The sequence below is a fragment of the Arachis hypogaea genome, chromosome 5 (genome assembly GCF_003086295.3).
Source record: "Arachis hypogaea cultivar Tifrunner chromosome 5, arahy.Tifrunner.gnm2.J5K5, whole genome shotgun sequence".
NCBI classification, from domain to species: domain Eukaryota; kingdom Viridiplantae; phylum Streptophyta; class Magnoliopsida; order Fabales; family Fabaceae; genus Arachis; species Arachis hypogaea.
In genome coordinates this window covers 92188457-92209650 of record NC_092040.1, presented here as the reverse complement: position 1 = coordinate 92209650, position 21194 = coordinate 92188457, and the positions used below count along the sequence as shown (strand labels likewise).

Sequence of the window (21194 nt, the reverse complement as noted above, 5' to 3'; positions counted from 1 at the left end):
ACTGTATATATTATTTTATATTAATATAATCAAATTTTTTTCATGAACACAAATATATTTTTCTATATGATATATATTTGAGATTGAAAGAAAGTTTTCAGTGTATTCTTTACTTTTCTCTTTGAAAGTGAAGTGTTGATTAACAATAGGAAAAAAATGACAAAATTAAAATTTGTCACTTTTTTTTATATACAAATGCTATGGATTAATTTGTTTATTTATTTTATTAAGAATTTTCAATTGTTTAAGAAAAAAAAGAAAAAATAAATTTTGGGGATCACTCTTTCCCAAACTTTTCTTACCCCACATTAATATTTGCAGCCATCCTACTTATATTATTATTTATTAGTGTTGCCGTATCTATGTAGCATATGACAATTCCCCAATAAATTCTTTTTAATGTTGTTATTAGGTGAAAAAAGATAACGTCAACAAAATGCCTCTAGCTAATTTCTCTGTATAAAAATGTATAATTATACTTAAATGTGTATTAAATCAATTATTTATATAAAATATATATTAAAATATAAAAAATTTATTAAAATTAAATTAAATAATATATATTTATACATAAATATATAATAATTAATTTAATAACTAATTTTTGAAGTATAAATAATATTTTTTATGAATGTATAAGTAATAAAGTAGCCTAAATTCAATATAAAAAATATTCGAGAGACAATAGAAATAAATTCAAATTAAAGTAGCCTAAATTTATATTAGTTTGTTTTTTCTAATAATTATCACTTACTTTATTCTGTATTTTTTAAAATATTATCTAATAATTAAATAATATTAAATATATAAATGTGCACCTATGATTTTATATATATGAAATTATATATATTAAGTTAAATAAGATAACTTAAAATACAATATCAGCCAAGTTTTTGAAGTTACTTTTTATTCTAAATTTAAATTCTAATTTTTAATAATTTTAAATTCTAAATCTTTTAAAAGTGAAAATTAAAAAATAAAATTTTATAATAAAAATTAACTAATATTAACTAGTTAAAAATTAATTTCTATACTTATTTTATCGTTATCATTATTTTTTAACAATTATCATGTGTCAAAATTTGTTTATTTTCTTTGAAAATCTGATAACATTTGACATTTTAAAAGAAGCTTAAAATAAACCTATAATAAGAAGGAGAATCAAATTTAACAAATCCTACAAAGCAAGCTAGTTAGTTTGATGAACCAAAAATGTCAATGGCCATGCTATTCTTCTATGCAGCAACAATTGCATCCATAATAATAACAATCCTCCTAGTCCTCCATGTTCTTGATCGCAAAAGAAGTTGTAAAGACCCTCTTTTCATAGATTGGCCACTCTTTGGCATGTCACTTCAACTTCTTTACAACTTGTCCCAAATTCATGATTTCTTAGCAAATGTCTTGAATCGCAAAGGAGGCACTGCTGAATTCATGGGACCTTGGTTCACCAACATGAACTTCTTGCTCTCTACCGATCCCATGAACGCACATCACGTATTCAGCAAGAATTTTGAAAACTATGTTAATGGACCCGAGTTTCGCGACGTTTTCGATGTTTTCGGCGACGCCATAATCGCGACGGATGATCTTGAGAAATGGAGATACATGAAGTCTTTGTTCCTTTCTCTGATCAAGCATAAAGGTTTTGATATCTTCTTCGAGAAAACGATTCAGAACAAGGTGAAGAATAGTTTCCTTCCCGTGTTGGATCATGCATGGTTGCAAGGAACAGTGCTGGATCTTCAAGATGTCTTTTGTAGGTTCACATTTGATAACACAAGCTTGATGGTGTTAGGGTTTGATCCCAAATCCCTTTCCCTTGGATTCCCAACTGTTGAAGCTGAAAAGGCTTTTGATGATATTGAAAAATGCTTGTTCTACAGACAAATGGTGCCCAAAAGTGTTTGGAAATTTCAAAAATGGCTTCAAATTGGTAAAGAGAAGAAGATGGAGAAAGCGCGCAAGGTATGGACGCAAATAGCGATAAAACTATTCGATTCGATAGCTTTCTTGCTGAAGCTACAAGATACGAATCGCTCGATGCGAAACTTTTAAGAGATTATGGATTTAATTTTTTTGCTGCCGGCAGAGATACCATTGCCTCAGTTCTTACGTGGTTCTTTTGGCTTGTTGCCTCGCATCCGGCAGTAGAAGCTAAGATTCTGGAAGAAATAGAAAAAGTTTTTGGTGCTGTTGACAGGGGAAATTACAAAATTTTAAGCACAGAAGATGTGAAGAAGCTAGTTTATCTCCATGGCGCTTTGTGTGAAGTTTTAAGGCTTTTTCCTCCAATACCTATGGAGCGCAAGAAACCAATCAAAGCTGACATACTTCCAAGTGGACATGTTGTGGATTCGAATACGAATATCGTATTTTCTTTCTACGGAATGGGGAGATCGGAAGAAATTTGGGGGAAGGATTGCTTGGAGTTCAAGCCAGAGAGATGGATCAATGAAAAAGGTGGAATTGTTCATGTTCCTTCTTACAAATTCATTAGCTTCAATGCAGGAGCAAGGACTTGTTTGGGTAAAGATATGTCTTTCATTCAAATAAAGATTGTTACATCTGCTATTTTTCAAAATTATAGGGTTAGAATTGTGAAAGATCATTCTGATGAAGTTACACCGAGCCTTTCGATTATTCTTCTTATGAAGCATGGTTTGAAGGTCAAGATAACAAAAAGACAAGTTTGAGTAATGAATTTCAGTTTTAAATAAATGTATGAATCATATGTTGCTCAGTAGTCAAAACTACATGTCGTGCCATAATGTATAAATAATTACTGTACGTGTGTTTTCATAATGTATAATAAGATGCCATAATGTTAGAGAAAAAAATTGGCATAATTTATCTTATTTAATATTTATTAATTATCGTGATAATTGATAAATATTAAATAAAATAAATATTAGTTGTTTTTGTTTAATTGTTTTATTATTAAATATTTTTTAATAAAATGTGTAAAACTAGGTTGTGATAAACAAGGAAGGAAATAAAGTTTCTTTTGCTTATTCAGCAATTATGTTATTCTTTTCTTTTCATTTTATCGGTAGCTTTGTATTTATACGCAATATTTTTAGATAAAAATTCATTTCTACTGAAAATATTAATAATTATTGGAAAGTAATAAAAGTATTTTTAGAATGATATTTTGTTAATTTTGTATTTTAAAAAACTTTTATTTAATAATAAAAAGTATAGTAGATAAAAATTAATCAATAAATTTGTTGAAAACGGGACTAAAAGGTCAAAGAAAACAACAACAAAAAATTCTAAAAATGTAGCTATTCGAGATAAAAAAAAATCCCTTTGCAGTCATCATCCAAAATAAACCTTAAGTCTACTTTGTGGAATATGTACAAAATGATATATCCTGCATTCCCGCTCCTTTACTTAACCTATTCGTAGTAAACTAATTTTTTTTTAAAAAATTAGACAATTTCTAATCTTAGATATTATATCAAATTTGTATATTATAGATTTATTTACACACCTAATATTTTTAAGAGTTCTTATTAACTATATTTAATATTTCCAAAGTTCGAATCTGGATGTTGCAAAAAAAAAAAATTAGGTTCATAAAATATTTTAGTATTTATACAAATAGAGAACAAGGCCACAAATGCCAAACGGGATTTTTTTGTCAAAAAAATTAGTTAGTGCTTAGTGGGTTTGGATTAAAGTTATTACATTTGGACCCTACCAAAAATAATAAACTTATTACATTTGTAAACATTTTTGTTAAAATAAATAAATATTAACACATAATATAGTTAGATAAACTAAAAATAATTAAGACTTTAAACACAATTTTTACAGCTATTTCATCAATGTCTCTATTTTTTCTTATTATTTTCGGATTACACAATAGATGTGACTAGACGTCTTGACTACAAATTAGATAAATAGAAATGGTGATTTGTCTTTTGTATTTTCTTTTATAGATAAGTTTGTTTTTCTTCTAAGTATTTTAATATTTTTATTCTAACAGAATTATTACTACATAAGACTATCCCAAATTTCCAATTGTTCAAGGCAATTAATTTCCAATGAAATCATCACATAGCTTTTGGTTCTTTAGATTCCAATAAAGACTGAAGAGCTCTATACAAAACTCCTATTTTGGAGGTGGGATGAATTTCGGCCATGAATGGATCAACCAATTTCAATGATGAGAAAGTACGGAACAATACTTTTTTTAATAACGTAAATAATAAATTAAAAAAATATTAATTTTAATTTTAAAAATTAAAATTAAAATGAATTTAGTTTAATCATAATAAAAAAGAAATTTAATTTTAATTTTAAAAATCAAATTTGAATTAATTTGATTTTGAATCTTTTTTTTTGTCGCAACCGTTCTCTCGCAATCCTATGCCATCGCCGCCGTTGCTGTATCGCGATTCCGATATCCCAGCAGCTGTTGTCTCGTTACTTATTTTTTATCAACTAAGTTTGATGTTTATTTTATTATGTATGCAGATGGTTCTTTTCATTCTAAAGTGAATGTTTATTTGAGTATACCGTTCGTTTTTACTTGATTTGCTTGATTCTGCATGCACATTCTCCTAGGATGTTCATTTTACTGTGTATACAGATGGTTCTTTTCACTAAGATGTAGATGTTCATTATTTAACACCATTCAAAGAAAATCCCCAATTTTTTTACCTCCAATATATGGTTTGAAAAAAGAAATAGGGACAAACGCAATAAAAACACATAAGACTCACAATGGGGAGGGTGGTGGCGCAATGACAGACTAGGTCGGACTTGGATAGTGAAGACGCGCAGCAGGGAGGACTATCAGCGTTGGTTCGAGGCTGCAGAAGTGACCATGCTGGGCAGGAACACGGATTGGGGAGGACGTTGGACAAAGGTGCGTCGGGGCAGCAGCGGAACAGAAAAAGAGAAGGTGCCTTCGTTGCGGTGATGGCGGGCGAATGTGGCATTGAGAAGCTTCATGCCTGCCACAGTGAGCGGCATTACAAGGAAGACGGCGATGAGCGTCGTTACAGGGGCTGTAGTGATGGAATGGTTGTGGTCATGGTTCTGAAAACCAGATCGGACTGGCCGGTTGAACCGGTCAAATCCAGAACCGGTGACAAAAACGGTTTGGTCCACCTCTAAAAATCGTCCCTTTGCAAACCGCTGTAAAACCATCAAACCGGCTAGGAACCGATCAGTTGAACCGAACCGGTAATCGGCCGGTTCTTGATAAACGGCGTTGTTTTGATTTTTTTGGAAAAATCAAAAGCCCAACGTTGCCTTTACTCCCTCACGGCCTCATCCCTTTCCCCCAACATCCCGCCCCCAATTCGTGAATCCCTGAACTCTGAAGCAAAGTTAAAGCACCAAACCAAAACCCTAGGTTCTCCCTACAATGGTTTTGCCGCAGTGCTACCGCCGTCCGTGCTGTTAGTGCCGTCCGTGGCCAAGCCCTCTCTTGTAGCTCGGCGTCCTCCTTCCCCTTGTCCTCTATTCGTCCTCCGTGGCTTCTCTGTTTCGTTGGCTTGGAGTAGCTCGCCGTCCGTGTCTCCGTCGAAGGTTAATGTCACTACTTTCACTTTTTTGGTTATTGTTTGTGTCTCCATCTTCACTCCCCAGAGCCTTTTTTTGCTGATTTTTAATGTGAAATTGTGAAATTACTAATTTTTGCTGATTTTGTGCTGCTGCTCTTTCTTTAATTCCTGAATTTTTTGTTGAAATTTTTTTGCTGCTGCTAAAAACAAAAATCAAATCATTATTGAAATTTTTGTTTAGGGATTAGGGATTACTTGTTGCTAGCTGTTTTAGCCTCATGATTATTGAATATATTTGCCACCCAACTTGTTAGAGAGGATTTCGCTGTATTCCATTTACTTTGGAAGAACATAGCAGGTGTCACTGATAAACCTCAATTTTGTGGTTTATCTTGTGTAGTATTTGGGGGGGGGTTTATCGATATTTTTCACACTTATTCATATAAAATGCATGGTTTTGTGTTTCCTTCCTTATTGTGGCTCATGGTTGAAAACATGCTTATTTGACCCTAAAAATGCTATATTTTAATTCTCTTCTATTATCATTCGATGCCGTGATACACTTGTTGAGTGATTTCAGAGTTAATAGGGTAGCAATGGCCTTAGAAGATGGAAAGAGAGCATGCACAAGTGGAAGGGACATAAAAAATGGAGCTTTGGAGGAGTTAGCATCGACGCGCACACGTGACTGATGCGCACGTATGGATAAATACATCAGGGACTCGCGCGCAAGAGCTGACGCATTTGCATGGATTGGTGAAAATTCCATCGACGCGTACGCATGCCTGACGCGTATGCGTGGGTCGAAAAAGCAAATGACGCGCACACGTGGCCGACGTGCACGCGTGATGTGCAGTACGTGACCTCATTAATGAAATTGTGGCCAGCGATTTCTGAAGGGCTTTAGGCCCAAATTTAAGCTGGTTCTGCATGGAAAAGACTCAGGGAACCAAGGAGGAAAGAGGGGATCAATCATTCACACTTGACACACAATTTTAGCTAGTTTTTTGTTCTTGTATTCTAGAGAGAGAAACTCTTATTCCTCTCTAGATCTAGTTTGATTTGATCTTCAAGGATGGAATGAAGATTGTGTTGACTCCATTAAGACCTGATGAGTACGAGAAGCAAATTGAGCCGTCCTTAATCACAAGGTCAAACCTTAACAAAATTCATCGAAAGTTCAACTTCATGTGTTTCTTACTGATTTGTTAGGAGAACAAAGAGACCTTTTCCATGCATGAGGATGTCAAGCCGTTAATTGAAGAATTTTATGATGTGGTCCCTGAGGAGATTCCTAACGGATTACCACCAATGCGAGATATTCAACATGCCATTAATTTTGTCCCTGGTTCGGTGATCCCAAACAAGCCAGCATATCATATGAGTCCTAAGGAGCACGACGAGTTGCAATGCCAAGTAAAACATCTCCTAGACAAAGGCCTAGTCAGAGAAAGTGCTAGTCTTTGCACCGTTCCTGCTCTGCTAGTTCCAAAAAAAGATGGTTTGTGGCGTATGTGCACTGATAGTCGTGCTGTGAATAAGATCACCATCAAGTACAGGTTCCCTATTCCCTGACTTGATGATCTATTGGATCAATTACATGGTGTTGTTATCTTCTCTAAGATTGATTTAAGAAGTGGTTATCATCAAATCCGTATGTGGCCTGGTGATGAATGGAAGACAGCTTTCAAGACACGAGATGGATTGTACGAATGGACGGTTATGCCATTTGGCCTCTCTAATGCACCAAGCACCTTTATGCGCTTGATGAACCAGGTATTCCAATCCTTCATTGGGAAGTTTGTTATTGTTTACTTCGATGATATCTTAATATATAGTAAGGATCATGATGAACACCTAGTCTAACTACGTCAAGTATTTGCGGTACTTTGAGAGCAAAAACTATATGCTAATCTCAAGAAGCGTGACTTCTTGATGAATATAGTCATATTTCTGGGATATGTTGTGACAAGTCGAGACATTGAGGTGGATCATAGCAAAATTGATGCTATTGTTAATTGGCCTATATTCCAAAGACGTTGCATGATATACGGAGCTTCCATGGATTAGCCTCGTTCTATTGGCAATTCATCAAGAATTCTAGCTCCATTGCTGCTCCACTTACTGAATGTCTTAAGCATGATACCTTTACATGGAGTGCTAAGGCGCAACACAGTTTTGAGGCATTGAAGGAAAGGATTTTGAAGGTTGTGGTAGGCTTAGAGAAGGGGGGGTTGAATCTATGCCTTCCTTTTAATTGCTGTTATTACCCTTTTGAAGTACCTTTGCAATTATGATTCTGTTTGAACTCGGCAGCAGAAATTTATGAGACAATTTATTTTTGTCTCATGAATATCAGAAAACAGAACTTAGCAGAGAAGAGAACAGCGAACACCAGCATGTATCCTGGTTTGGTTGCCTTGTGCTATGCAACCTACATCCAGTCTCCTCCACAATTATGGAGGAATTTCACTATAGTTAACAGAATTACATACACCAATTTCACACTCAAGTTCTATCCTAACTTGACATTGGCTATGCTAACTCCTAACTATTCACTCTTAGTGCTAACCCAACTAAGAAAGGGATACCAAACAGGTACAAGATACAAGACACTTAGCTAACCTAAAGAAATCAGAAAACATTCTCTCAAATGTATCTCTCAGCCTTTTTCAACTCTTGGCTTTTTCTCAAGCTTTCTCACAATGTCTTTTCTCTCAAGAAATTACAGAAAGATAAGCTTAGAAAAGTACATCACAATCAGTAAAACATGAAGGAGATTGACTTCATCTACAACCTCTTTGCTATGTGCAAAACCAGATTCACAAACCTCATCTTGAGTTCTTCAGTATTGGCCGAATGCTTCTTTGAAAGAAAGCATTATCCAAGTAGATGAACTTCCTAACAGAACACTGTTCTCACACTCTGGTTTTTTTTCTCCTTACCGTCTGAATGAACAGACAGCTTCTTTTATCTCCTTGCATGTTGCTTGGTTCTTCTTCCAAGGTCAATACCTTGAGCCTTGAGCTTCACCAACCCACAAGCTCACTTTTTCTTCTCAAACATCAAAGTAGGATCTTTGCTTCTGACTTCTCCAACTTGACCGAAAGCCAGGAAGGAGTAATCGAAATTGTCTTCCAATGGTCAACCAAATCCGAACCATAGAGATACAACTTGGTCCCCAAGAATCTCTTGTGACCGTGGATTTGTAGCAGTGAAGAACAGAGATCAACTTTCCTTTGTATCCCATTTTGGATAGAGCAGAGAGTTGGGAAGAAGAGAAGAAAATCTTATGCATGTAAGAGGAAATGGGTTACCTTTAACCTAAGCTGGATTTGGTTTGGATTTTCTGATTAGACTCTTACCTTTCAAGCTTAATCTCTCTCTTTCTTTCTTCTTCGGTGAGTAGCGTGTGGAAGAAGCTCTCTCTCTTTCTTCTGTGTTTCTCTGACCAAAGGGAAAAAGTGTACATTGAGTTGGGGAAAGCAAGTGAGAGAGAATTGCTTGCTGAGTACAAATCGGGCTTGAGTATTGATATGGTTTGCTTGGCCCGTTTTGATTTTTCAGCTTTGATTCCTTTTGGGCTTTGTTTATTTCATTAACCCATTAGCCTTGCTTTATTTTCCATTCTATTTGGGCTGTAATTCAGATTTTGGCCTGCAGTATTTTTATAAATAATTAGTAATATGCAATTATGATTAATCAACACTAATTATTTATTTGCCCAAAAATAATGTTTGTCATCACTAATTAATTTAGTTAATTTCTTAACTCAACAGATTTCTATTGCTCCTGTACTTTCACTTCCAAACTTTGATTCCATGTTTGAGGTCGATTGTGACGCTTCAAATATTGATATCGGTGCTGTACTTTCTCAAGAAGGCCGACCAATTGCTTTCTTCAGTGAAAAGCTTAATGACGCTAAAATGAAGTATTCCACTTATGATAAGGAGTTTTATACAACTATACGAGCATTAAGCCACTGGAGCCATTATCTATTGCCTAAGGAGTTCATCTTATATACTGATCACAAGGCTCTTAAACATATTAACTCCCAACAAAAGTTGAATCGATGCCATGCAACTAGGAGTGAGTTTCTACAATCTTTTCTATTTCTCCTTAAGCACAAATCTGGGACTCAAAATAAGGTTATCGATGCCTTAAGCCAACGACTCACTCTCTTTTCCACTCTACAAATTAATGTTGTTGGCTTTGAGATTGTAAGGGAGTTATATGAGGGAGATCAAGATTTCGGAGAAATCTGGACATGCTGCTTGCAACAACCCTATTGACAATTCTTCATTCACGAAGGTTATCTTTTCAAGGGCAATCATTTGTGCATTCCCCGTTGTTCCTTACGCCAATCAATTATCTGGGAGACCATAATGGAAGATTAGCAGGACATTTTGTAAGGGACAAAATGTTGACTCTCGTAAAAGAGAAATTCTACTGGCCAAAACTTGAGCGGGATGTCATTCGACACATTCAGAGATGCCACATTTGTCACATTGCTAAAAGTGGGAATCAAAACACTGGTTTGTACAAGCCGTTGCCTGTTCCGAAGGCCCCATGGGAAGATGTTAGCATGGATTTCGTTGTGGGATTACCAAGGACACAGAGGAAAAATGATTATGTTATGGTGGTTGTTGACCGATTCTCGAAGATGGCTCATTTTGTACCTTGTCATAAGACAGATGATGCCTCCTACATATCAGATTTGTACTTTAAAAAGGTTGTGCGCTTGCATGGTATCCCTCAAACAATAACTTTAGATCGAGACGTGAAGTTCATGAGTCACTTCTGGAGGACTTTATGGAGAAAATTAGGGACTCACCTACAGTTTAGCTCTGCTAGTCATTCGCAAACGGATGGTCAAACAGAAGTGGTCAACAAAAGGCTGGAAAATTTGCTACTAGGTTTTGTGGGAAAATACCCTCATTAGTGGGATCTTGTTTTGCCACAAGCCAAGTTCTCCTACAACAATTCCATTAGTCAAACAACAGGGAGGTGTCCGTTCGAAGTGGTATATGGCAAGCAACTCCTGAGTCCTTTAGACCTTCTGCCGTTACCAACTCTTCAAGAGTATAGTGCAAATGCTGATGAACGTGCTAAACAAATCAAGAAGATCCACAAGGAGGTATGAAAGAAGATATTGCGTCAGACTGCTCGGTATGAAGTCCAGGCCAACAAGCATAGGAGACCAAATATTTTCAATATCAGAGATTTGGTATGGATTCATTTAAAAAAAGGAATGATTTCCTAAGTCTCGCGGAAAACTATCTCCTCGAGCGGATGGATTATTCAGAGTCTTGGAATGCATTAATGATAATGCTTACAAGATTGAGCTTCTAGGAGACTATGGAGTATCTGCCATTTTTAACGTGGCTGATCTGTCACCTTACTATGAAGAAGATGCAAAATCAATAGAAGATAAGACCAAGCCTTTTCCAACCCATGGAGAATGATGCAGGAGCATCTATTAGGTTATTATAGAAATATTAATTAAAGTAATCTAGTTTAGCATATATTATTATATTGTATTATGAGTTAGTCCCATATCGCTCGAGTCATGAAAGTTCTCCCTCCCCTACTAGTCTAAATATGTGTATGTACCCCTTTTGTTGATGAGTTGAATTGATTGAGTTATATATTGAAATAAGTTGTGCGCTTATTTTTCTCCAGACTCTTTGAGAGTAAGAGGTGCATCTTTGGCTTAGCCAACTAAGGTGGATTCTTGACTATTTTCACCATAATGGGGTTGTTAACCTCGCCAAGATTGGTGACCCAAGCGACGTACCGACGTCACCAGTAATGCATAATTTGAATAAAAGAATACCTCAAATTGACAAGACTTGTCCGATCTGTCAAAGCCCTCCAAAAACCCCTGTCCACGCTACAGTGTTCTGCTTTGTAGTGATGAACGCATGGAACAGCTCCGATTTAGTAAGCATAATACCTAAAGATCCAACAATGACAACATGAAATTGGTAGAAACAAACTGTAGGTATGTTGAAGAACCAACTAAATTTAAAAAAAATGCTAAAAAATGGTTTACTTAATGTGGCAATCATAGTTAGTTAGGAATGCCTTTATTTTTGAGAAAAGAAAAATATGTATTGATAAAATTCTGTCTCAAACTTTTCAAGTAGCAGAAGAATTCGAAAGACTTCAGAAAATTCGGTTCAATGGAGCAAGTTGAAGAAAAACTGTGAAGCTATTTCTATTTCCAATTTCTATTTCCACTCAACAAGAGCATGCTTCTTTCATTTTTGCTTTTCATTTTTTTTATTCTATTTTCGTTACTTCAAACTTTAGAAAGCTTTTTCTTAGTTTATTATTCATTATTTGTCTTTTAAAAAAATTCAACACAGATGTATTAATTTATATCTATTTTTTTAATACAATAAAATATCGTGTCTTTGATAAAAAAAAATAAAATAAGATAACTATCTTGACTCCAAATAACAAAACATTTAAAACAATTTCAAGCAATCATGCCTAAGTAAGTGGTCGAGATGTTTTCTTATTAGTATTTTGTTGTTATAAGTCTTAAAATATCTCTAAATTTTAAGACAGGAAGTGAGTCATATCTGATTGGGAGTCAATTCAAATTTGATTAATGAACAATTCAATAAACTGATGAATTATGAGCTCGTGAGACACATTTGAGTTTGAATTTGAATTCATATTTTAATTGAACTAAGTGAGACATTTTTTGAAGGGTAGGGTTTGGGTGATGGTGGCACCCATGTTGAATAGCTTAATAAATTAAGGACGGTGGTCATGCTTAATGGCTCGATATGAGACTCCATGGGGACCAGTTGCAATGAAGGAAAGAATCAAGGACAACGCCATCGACTGTGGGGATGCCTTTGCTAGAGCGAGGTACTTCAGTCATGTTGGACCGGACTTGGTTGTCGGAGCAGATTAGAGCATGGTGGGGATAGACTTAGAGAGAGAGAGAGAGTGTGTGAAGGGTTTGGGAGTGAAAGTAGCCGGGATAAAAAGAGCAAGTTGAGTTATATATACTATGAAAGGTGGAAACTCAGGTGCAATCGACTTCACGTGAAGTTGATAGGTGAGAGTCGTTAGATGATTTGACTGATTTGACTAAATTTTCATCTTACAGCTTTCAGCTATCAACTTCCCGTAAAGTCGACTGCACCTGAGTTTTCACCATTATAAAATTATTCTTTTTAAAAGTTTAAATTGATAAAAAAAACATAAATACTTATATTTTTAACACATTCTAATTAGGCTTTTTACATTAATTTCAACCCCTAATTGAAATTCATTGCTTCTTGTTTCTCTAATTATTTAACAAAATTATAATATGATATTAACAAAAAATTCAACTACTAATTAGCTAAAAAATCACACACTTTATTATGATAAATTATATAATTGAAACAAAATAGATAGCCTTATTATAACCTTTTTTTTCACACTCCAATTCCATCACAGTGAACATTATATTACACATTTAATTTCCCTAAATTACATAAACACAATGCGTGCTATCTTATCACATTTGATATAGAAATTCGTTGATCAAATTAGAATTCTCTTTTTGTTATCATAACCTTTAAGCCATGCTTCATAAAAAGCACGGTGGAATGAGCTGGGGTAGTAGGATGATTTTCCACCACTTGTATATGATAATTGCGCAAAATAGTAGATGCCACCATTTTCATTTGAATAAAAGATAAGTCTTTTCCCATGCATGTCCTTGGACCTGCATTAAAACTAAAAAACTTATAAGATGGAACACGTATTGTTCCTCCTTTCTCTGAAATCCATCTCTCTGGCTTGAACTCCAAGCAATCTTTTCCCCAAATCTCTTCAAACCTTCCCATTGCATAAGTAAAAAACAGAATAATTGTATTTGGATTAACACGATGACCACTAGGAAGTGTGTCACATTTCAATGATTGCTTACGTTCAATAGGAACAGCTGGATATAGTCTCAAACTTTCACATATAGCACCATGCAGATAAACTAGCTTCCTTACATCTTCCTTCACTAAAATTTTGCGCTTCTCCCCGTCGATAGCGCCAAAAACTTTTTTGATTTCTTCAAGAATCTTGGCCTCCACTAATGGATGTGTTGCAACGAGCCAAAAAAACCATGTAAGAGCCGAAGTTATGGGATCTCTCCCGGCTACAAAAAGATTGAATACGGCATCTCTTAGAAACTTATCATCATGGACCATTTTGCCCTTTTCTTCACCCATCATCATGATAGCACTAAGCAAGTCATCACCACTACTTTTGTTGCATTCATTTAACTCTTGGCGCTTAGTTGCAATGCATGAATACAGAAATTGGTCAAAAACTTTGCATGCTTTTGTCATCTTCTTCTCCTCACCAATTTGAAGCCACTCTTGAAACTTCCAAACACTTCTTGGCACTATGTGCCTATAGAATATGCACTCCCCAACTTCATCGAAAGCCTTCTCAATTTCCACCAATGGAAACTCAATTGAGAGACTCTTAGGATCATATCCTAAAACCATGATGCATGTCTCGTCGAACATTAATCGACTAAACACATCCTGAAGATCCAAAACATTTCCATGTAACCATGCATGGTCAAGTATCGGAAGCAAGCTATTCTGAACCTTCTCTTGAAAGGTTTTCTCCACCATCGTCTCAAAACTCGGTTGCCGGAACAAGGAATGTTGCATGGTCCTAATGTATCTCCATGTCTCTGAATCTGCAGTCACAATACCGTCTCCAAAAGCTTGGAAGATCTCGCGAAACTCTGGGCCCTTGACATAGTTGTCAAAGCTTTTGCTCATTATGTGATGAACATTCATGGGGTCACTAGTGATCATATAGTTCATTTTGGTGAACCATGGCCCCATGAATTCACCGGTGCCACCTTTTTGTCTCAAAACATTAGTTACAAAATCATGGATATGGCACAAGTTGCTAAGGACTTGTGGTAACATGCCAAGGATTGGCCAATCTATCAACAGAGGGGTTCTACAACATCTTCTACGATGAACAAGATATGAGAATAATAGGAGGATTGGTATAATGAGAAACAATTTGGCCATTTGAAAAGTTTGGGGATTGGATAGGATTATGCAACTTTTTGATATTGGTAAGTATATTTGCTGTGTCGATGAACTCTTGCCAGCCACGGTTATATATATAGATGGAGAGGATAACGTCTAAAGATAGTATTTAGAAGAGAGATAGAGACTGAGAAATAGAAATTGAAAGATAGAAATTGAAAAATATAGATGGAATTAAGTTTTAGTATTGTATTTGTTATAAAATAAGAGATAAATATTGGAATAAGAATAAAGTTTTAATTTAATTTGCATAAAGAGTAAAGTTAGAATTAATTAATTGAAATAAGAGTATTTTAGATATAAAATATTATTAAAATTTCAGTTTTTATTTTTAAAAATTTCTATCATTTATTTTCACTTTTTAAAAATACTGAAACATTGAAATTTTAGAGACAAAAACTAAAATTTTAATACTCATTTTTAGACCAACAAATATAATACTTAGTCAAAAAAGATATAAAAACTAGATAAAATGTTAGAACAAAGACTATATTTATTGGCCTGAGTATTAAAATTTTCTAACACCTTATCTAGTCTTTGTTCCATCGATGAGAACCTGTCCTCCTAGCTATACTCTCCTCAACATGTCCACAAGACCACAATCTTGGATTTGGAATCTTGAATTTAGATATATATGGGTTTAATCGTTTAAGGGTATGTTTTGTTTAAATTTGATCATTTAGAAGTAGTTTTTCTTACAACTTCGTTAGGTAATCAATAAAAAAGGTAACACATTTCTGCACTTAATTCTTTTTTAAACTACACCCTAAAATCCATAAAAAAATATTCGTAATATATTAGAAAAATCTAAATTATATAAAAAAAATTAAATCACATTAAATTTATTTTCAAAAATTGTGAATGTTTCTTTTTTTTTTATAATTAGAAGTTTCTTTTTTTGTAATTAGATATTTTTGTAAAAAAAAATCCACATCCTAAACCCTAAGATATTTTTTATTAAGGGACAAAAAAATATCCACAATATACTAAAATATATCTAAATTATATCAAAAAAACATTCACTCTATATAAAAAAAATCCAAATTACATAAAAAAAATCGGAAAAAGAAGAAAGAGGAAGAGGACAGTGACGGAGGGCGTGATGCGATGGAGAGGACGGCGACTTGAAGAAGGACGTGGTGCAATGGAGGACAACGATGAAAGAGAAGACGCGCCCACAGTAGTGCGATGAAGAAGTGCAACGCGAGGACGTGGACATGACGTGATGGGCGACGGCGGTGTGATAGGGACAGGAATCAGACATCAATAGCAACAGACGTCAACGAATGATGAACAAAAAGAAGAGTGAAAGAAAAAAGTTAAGAGTACGTATAACGAGTGATTTATATTTTAAGATTGTATGACGAAAATATATAAATAATATAAAATTTAATTTTTTAAATTTTAAAATTAGATTTAGAAGTGAGTTGACTGAATTGGCTTACAAGAGAGTTGACTTCTATACTTTTTCTTCTTTTTGTATTTAGCTCTTTTTGTGGTGTTCTCCCTCATCAACATTAAACCTGTTTCAAAAGTAAGTTTTCCCAAAGTATTATTGAACTTGCTTCTGTTTTTAATTTAAAAGTTATTAAAAAATTAAGATGATTAATTTAAAATTTTTCAACCATACCTTTGTCCTTCATTGAGAAATTAAAGAGTTCTTTCATAAAGTTATTTAGATACAGAGAAATATTTTTTGGGATTTGGCTTTAAAATTCCAAGCAAGTGGTCATTGCAAAATTAGTCCATTTAACGCAATATTTAGGCACAAAACACTTTCATAGTAATTTTCATGAATAATGCACATGCTCTAACTAGGCTAGTGTAAATGCACACAAAATCTACTTTCCTAGTTACCTTTTCATACATGTCAATTTACAAAGCACAAAACATCATATTTATCTTGTATTTTTTTATGATTTGTACACATTTCAATTTATATGTAAAAATTTATTCATATGCCTTAATCTTAATTATTTCAAAATTGATAATTTAGTTAAACTAAATAGTTTATACCATATGAAAATTATGTATATATATTTTTCTTTTTTAACTCAAAATAATATTTCATTTTTAAATATATTTCATTTTATTGTAAAAAATAAATGACAAAATAAAGTAATATAAAGAATATGATATAAATTAGAGTAAAGTACTAAATTGGTCCCTTATATTTGGATGTAATCCTGTTTTGGTCTTTAAGGTTTAAAATATCATATTTGAATCCAAAAAAGTTTCATTTAACTTCAATGTAGTCCCACTGTGATGTCAAAATTAAATAATTAACAAAATGTCCTACATGTGACAGCAATACAAGAACAAGGTCGATAATTTGGAGAATAAGTATAAGATCCAGAGGCACAAAATCAACCGTGAATGCATCAATACATTTATTTATCATTCTCCTTAGTTCTATAGAAAATATTTTATTTAAATTGTAAAATAAATAACAAATAAATGTATTGATGCATCCACGGTTAATTTTGTGTTTCTAGAGCTTGTACTTATTCTCCAGACTATTCACCTTATTCTTATACCGCTGTCGTGTAGAATATTTTGTTAATTATTTAATTTTGTGAGACTACATTGAAACTAAATGAAACTTTTTTGGATTCAAATAGGACATTTTAAACTTTAAAGACTAAAATAAAATTACACCCAAACGTAAGAGACCAATTTAAAACATTCTATTTAATAATTACGCATTTTAATATGATTTTGGCTAACATTATTTAAATAATATTCAGAATCTTATAATTATTATGTTTGACAAAAAAATTATCCGAACATAAATTACATTGACATTAATTTACTTTAAATAAAATTTAGTTATTTAAAAATAGTTTTATACTACACACCAAAAGTTTGATGCTGTGGTGGTCTCAATTTCGATGGGATTTGGATTTTCTAAATTTTAGATTTTTACTTTAAAGGATAAAATGAGATATTTTATTATTGAATGTTTTCTCTTGATTCCATCTATAAAATAAATGGTGGTAAATCATATTTTACCTCCTAAAATACAATTCAAATTAAAATTTAAAAGATCTAAATCCATTTCGGTGATGCCAAACTATCTGAAATTAGTAGTTAAAATGTATTGCCATCGAACCTATTAATGGCAAATTGACAACAATTAAGAATTTAACACGGGTTTGTGGTGGTCTACTGACTGCCGATGGATTCATCATGGATGCCGGTGATGCCAAGCTAATTGAAATTGATGAGTGATGTCGTTGCCGAACGTCGTAATAATGACAAATTAACGATAATTAAGAATGTGGTGTGTAGTGGCCTACAGTGAATTCATCTTCTTCCAATGTCAAGCTAATTGAAATTGATGAGTGATGTCGTTGGTTTGTTGCCATCCAATCTCGTAATGACAACTTAACAAATTTTTTTAAAGGATATATGTTGATTAAATAAAAAGGGTGAAATCTATTTGTTATATCAAAAATAATATTTTTGATAAATTATTATTAAACTATTTGACAAATTAACTTTGTTATAAGTATATTAGAACGATTTTGGAAGTAGTTATGTACTCAAAATTTCAATTATAAATTAAAATCTGTTTAGAAGTGATTATATATTTAAATATGTACTCTATTGAAATCACAATGGTACAGGTATATTTAAAGAAATTAAGTCAAAATACACAAAGGTAAATTATGTTAGATACTAGACAAACGACACAGCAAAATATAGAGATAAAAAATTAGAAATTTGTATAAAATAATTTTTTTTGAGAATTACAAATTCTTTCTATCACAAAGAGATTATAATAACATTCTCTCTTAATAAAAGGAGAATACACTTTTCTCTACATATATAGGAGAAAACTACTCAAAAAAACCTATGTTTTTCTCTCTGGCTTGATAAAAACAAAAAGAAAAGAACTTAATTTATAAATAAACTTCTTGTATGTAAACAACTCGTAACATAGCAATGACTTTGTTTCTCTCTTCCATACCAAACAATTAATGATTGCTATTAATTAAGAGCTTCTCTACATCCATTTGTTTACCATAAAAATAGTATTAACTTTCTAATTACAAAATTAACTCTATTATTTTTACAATCTCCCATTTAAAGCTGATTTTAGTAAATCTTCAAAATTCATGTTGCTCATATATTCGATAGGCCATATGAGGATATACACCATTCAAATTTTTCAGTGTTGATTGGTTTTGTCATGGCATCTGCTAGGTTATCTTTAGTGTGAATCTTCTGCATATCAACACTCCTTTCTTCTACTACTTCCTGAACAAAGTGATATTGTACTCCAATGTATTTTGTTCTTGAATGAAATGCAGGATTCCTTGCAATGTGCAAGGCACTTTGACTGTCACAATACACAAGAATCTTTTGTTGTTTGTACCCGAGTTTCTCCATCAATTTTTGGATCCAAATAGCTTCTTGCATACTTATGCAGCAGCCATATATTTAGTTTCTATAGTAGATAAAGTTATAACAATCTATAATTTAGATAGTCAGCTCACAGCTCCTCCTATAAGAATGAACACATATCCTGTAGTAAATTTTTGTTTATTAAGATCACATGCAAAGTCTGAATCAACATATCCATTGACAATGAATTCCGATCCTCCAAAAAATAATGCAACATTTGAGGTCCCTTTGTTGTATCTTAGGATCCTCTTAACAACATTCCAATGCTCTTTACCCAGATCTACCATAAATTGACTTACCACCACAACTGTTTGAGCAATATCTGGCCTTGTACAGGTCATGACATGTATAAGGCTTTCCACCACTGATGCATACGATACTCAAGACATTTTTATTCTCTTTGCTTTGCTAATAGGGCACATACTTGAAGATAATTTAAAATTCATAGGAAGTAGGGTTGAAATTGGCTTACATTCTTGCATATTGAAGCATTGCAAGATCTTCTTCAAATAATTCTTTTGCGATAGCCAAATCTTCCTATTATTTTTGTCTTGGTGGATTTGCATCTCTAAAATCTTGTTTGCTGGTCCCAAATCTTTCATATCAAACTCACTAGCCAACTGTGCCTTCAATTCTTGGATTTGATATTTGTTAGGACCCGCCAATATGTCATCCATATACAACAGCAGAATAATGAAATCATTATCACCAGACCTCTTGTAATAGGTACAATGATCTGAACTAAGTCTGTTGTATCCAAGGCTAATAATGAAGGAATCAAATCTCTTGTACCAACACCTTGGTGCCTGCTTTAGACCGTACAAAGATTTAGTTAACCTGCGAATCAAGTTTTCTTTTTCTTGTTCTTCAAACTTTTCTGGTTGGAGCACATATATCTCTTCTTCAAGTTTTCCATGAAGAAAATAATTTTTACATCTAATTGCTCTATATATAAATCAAATATAGCATACATAGCCAAAACTACTCTGATAGTAGTTAGTCTCACCACTCAAAAAAATATTTCATTGAACTCAACACCTTCTTTCTAAGCATATCCCTTGACAACCAATCTTGCACAATATCATTCTACCTGATCCTTACTATCTCGTTCGATCTTACAAACCCATTTGTTACCAATCGCTTTTTGACCGGCTAGAAGTTCAACAAGTTTTCAGGTATGGTTTCTATGTACTGTCTCGATTTCTTCTTGCATTGTTGTCATCCACATAGATGCATCTAGATTGTGTATAGCCTCCATAAAAGTTGTTGGCTCTTCGTCTTTTGTTAGAAGACAATATGCATCATGGTTTGTCAAAACATAATTTGAGTGCCATGATGGTGTTCTTCTTTATCGAATGGATCGATGTTACTTCTATGTCATTGGCCTCTACTTGTTCTTCTTGCTATGGTTCTACTTTAGAAAGATCACCTTTTCTACATTTTTCATCTATTTGAACAGTGGTTATTTTTTCAATAGTGCCGTCATTTTCTTATTCTTTTTGGAATTCATCTTCTGCAAATATTACATCTCTATTGACAACTACCTTGCGGGCAGTGGGATTCCACAGGCGATACCCCTTAACTCTATCAGCATAACCCAAGAATATACATTTTCCAGACTTTGGGTCTAGCTTTGTTCTTGCCTAGGAATTGTACATCACGTACACAGGACAACTGAATATATGTAAAGAAGAATAATTAGGTGACTTACCTTGCTACATCTCCATTGGTGTCTTCAACCCAATTGTAGTTGATGGTGGCCAATGGTGTCCGATTTATCACATAATAGGCAATTTTAATAGCTTCTGCCCAAAAAGATTTGGCTAAACCTGCTATTTGCAACATAGCTTGTGCTCTTTCTAGGAGAGTCCTATTTATTCACTCTGCTACACCATTTTGCTGAGACATATATGCAACTATGAATTATCGTTGAATACCTGCTTGCTTGAAAAATGTTAGAAAGTCACTATCGATATATTATACTCCATTATATGTCCTTAAACACTTTATCTTCTTTCTAAATTCAAGTTCCAACTTTGGTTTGAACTATTTAAACATCGCAAACACGCCAGACTTCTTCTTGATCGAGTACACCCATAGCCTCCGAGAGTAATTATCAATAAATGATCCAAGATATTTTGCTCCTCCTAGGGACATCTCCGGTAATTTCCACACATTA

At 33.6% G+C, this 21194-nt stretch overlaps 2 protein-coding genes across 2 annotated transcripts; one reads left to right on the top strand and one right to left on the bottom strand.

Annotated features, from left to right (window-relative positions):
- The first annotated feature begins 1218 nt into the window (after positions 1-1218).
- LOC140173240 (alkane hydroxylase MAH1-like) lies at positions 1219-2696 on the top strand. The gene is made up of 2 exons (XM_072196030.1): positions 1219-1936; positions 2023-2696. The coding sequence occupies exons 1-2, from the start codon at positions 1219-1221 to the stop codon at positions 2694-2696; spliced, it is 1392 nt and encodes a 463-aa protein (XP_072052131.1).
- Positions 2697-12949: 10253 nt separating this feature from the next.
- LOC112803752 (alkane hydroxylase MAH1-like) lies at positions 12950-14630 on the bottom strand. Its single transcript, XM_025847223.2, has one exon. It carries the CDS (start codon positions 14582-14584, stop codon positions 13079-13081), a length of 1506 nt encoding a protein of 501 aa, XP_025703008.2. The 5' UTR covers positions 14585-14630; the 3' UTR covers positions 12950-13078.
- Positions 14631-21194: the final 6564 nt, after the last annotated feature.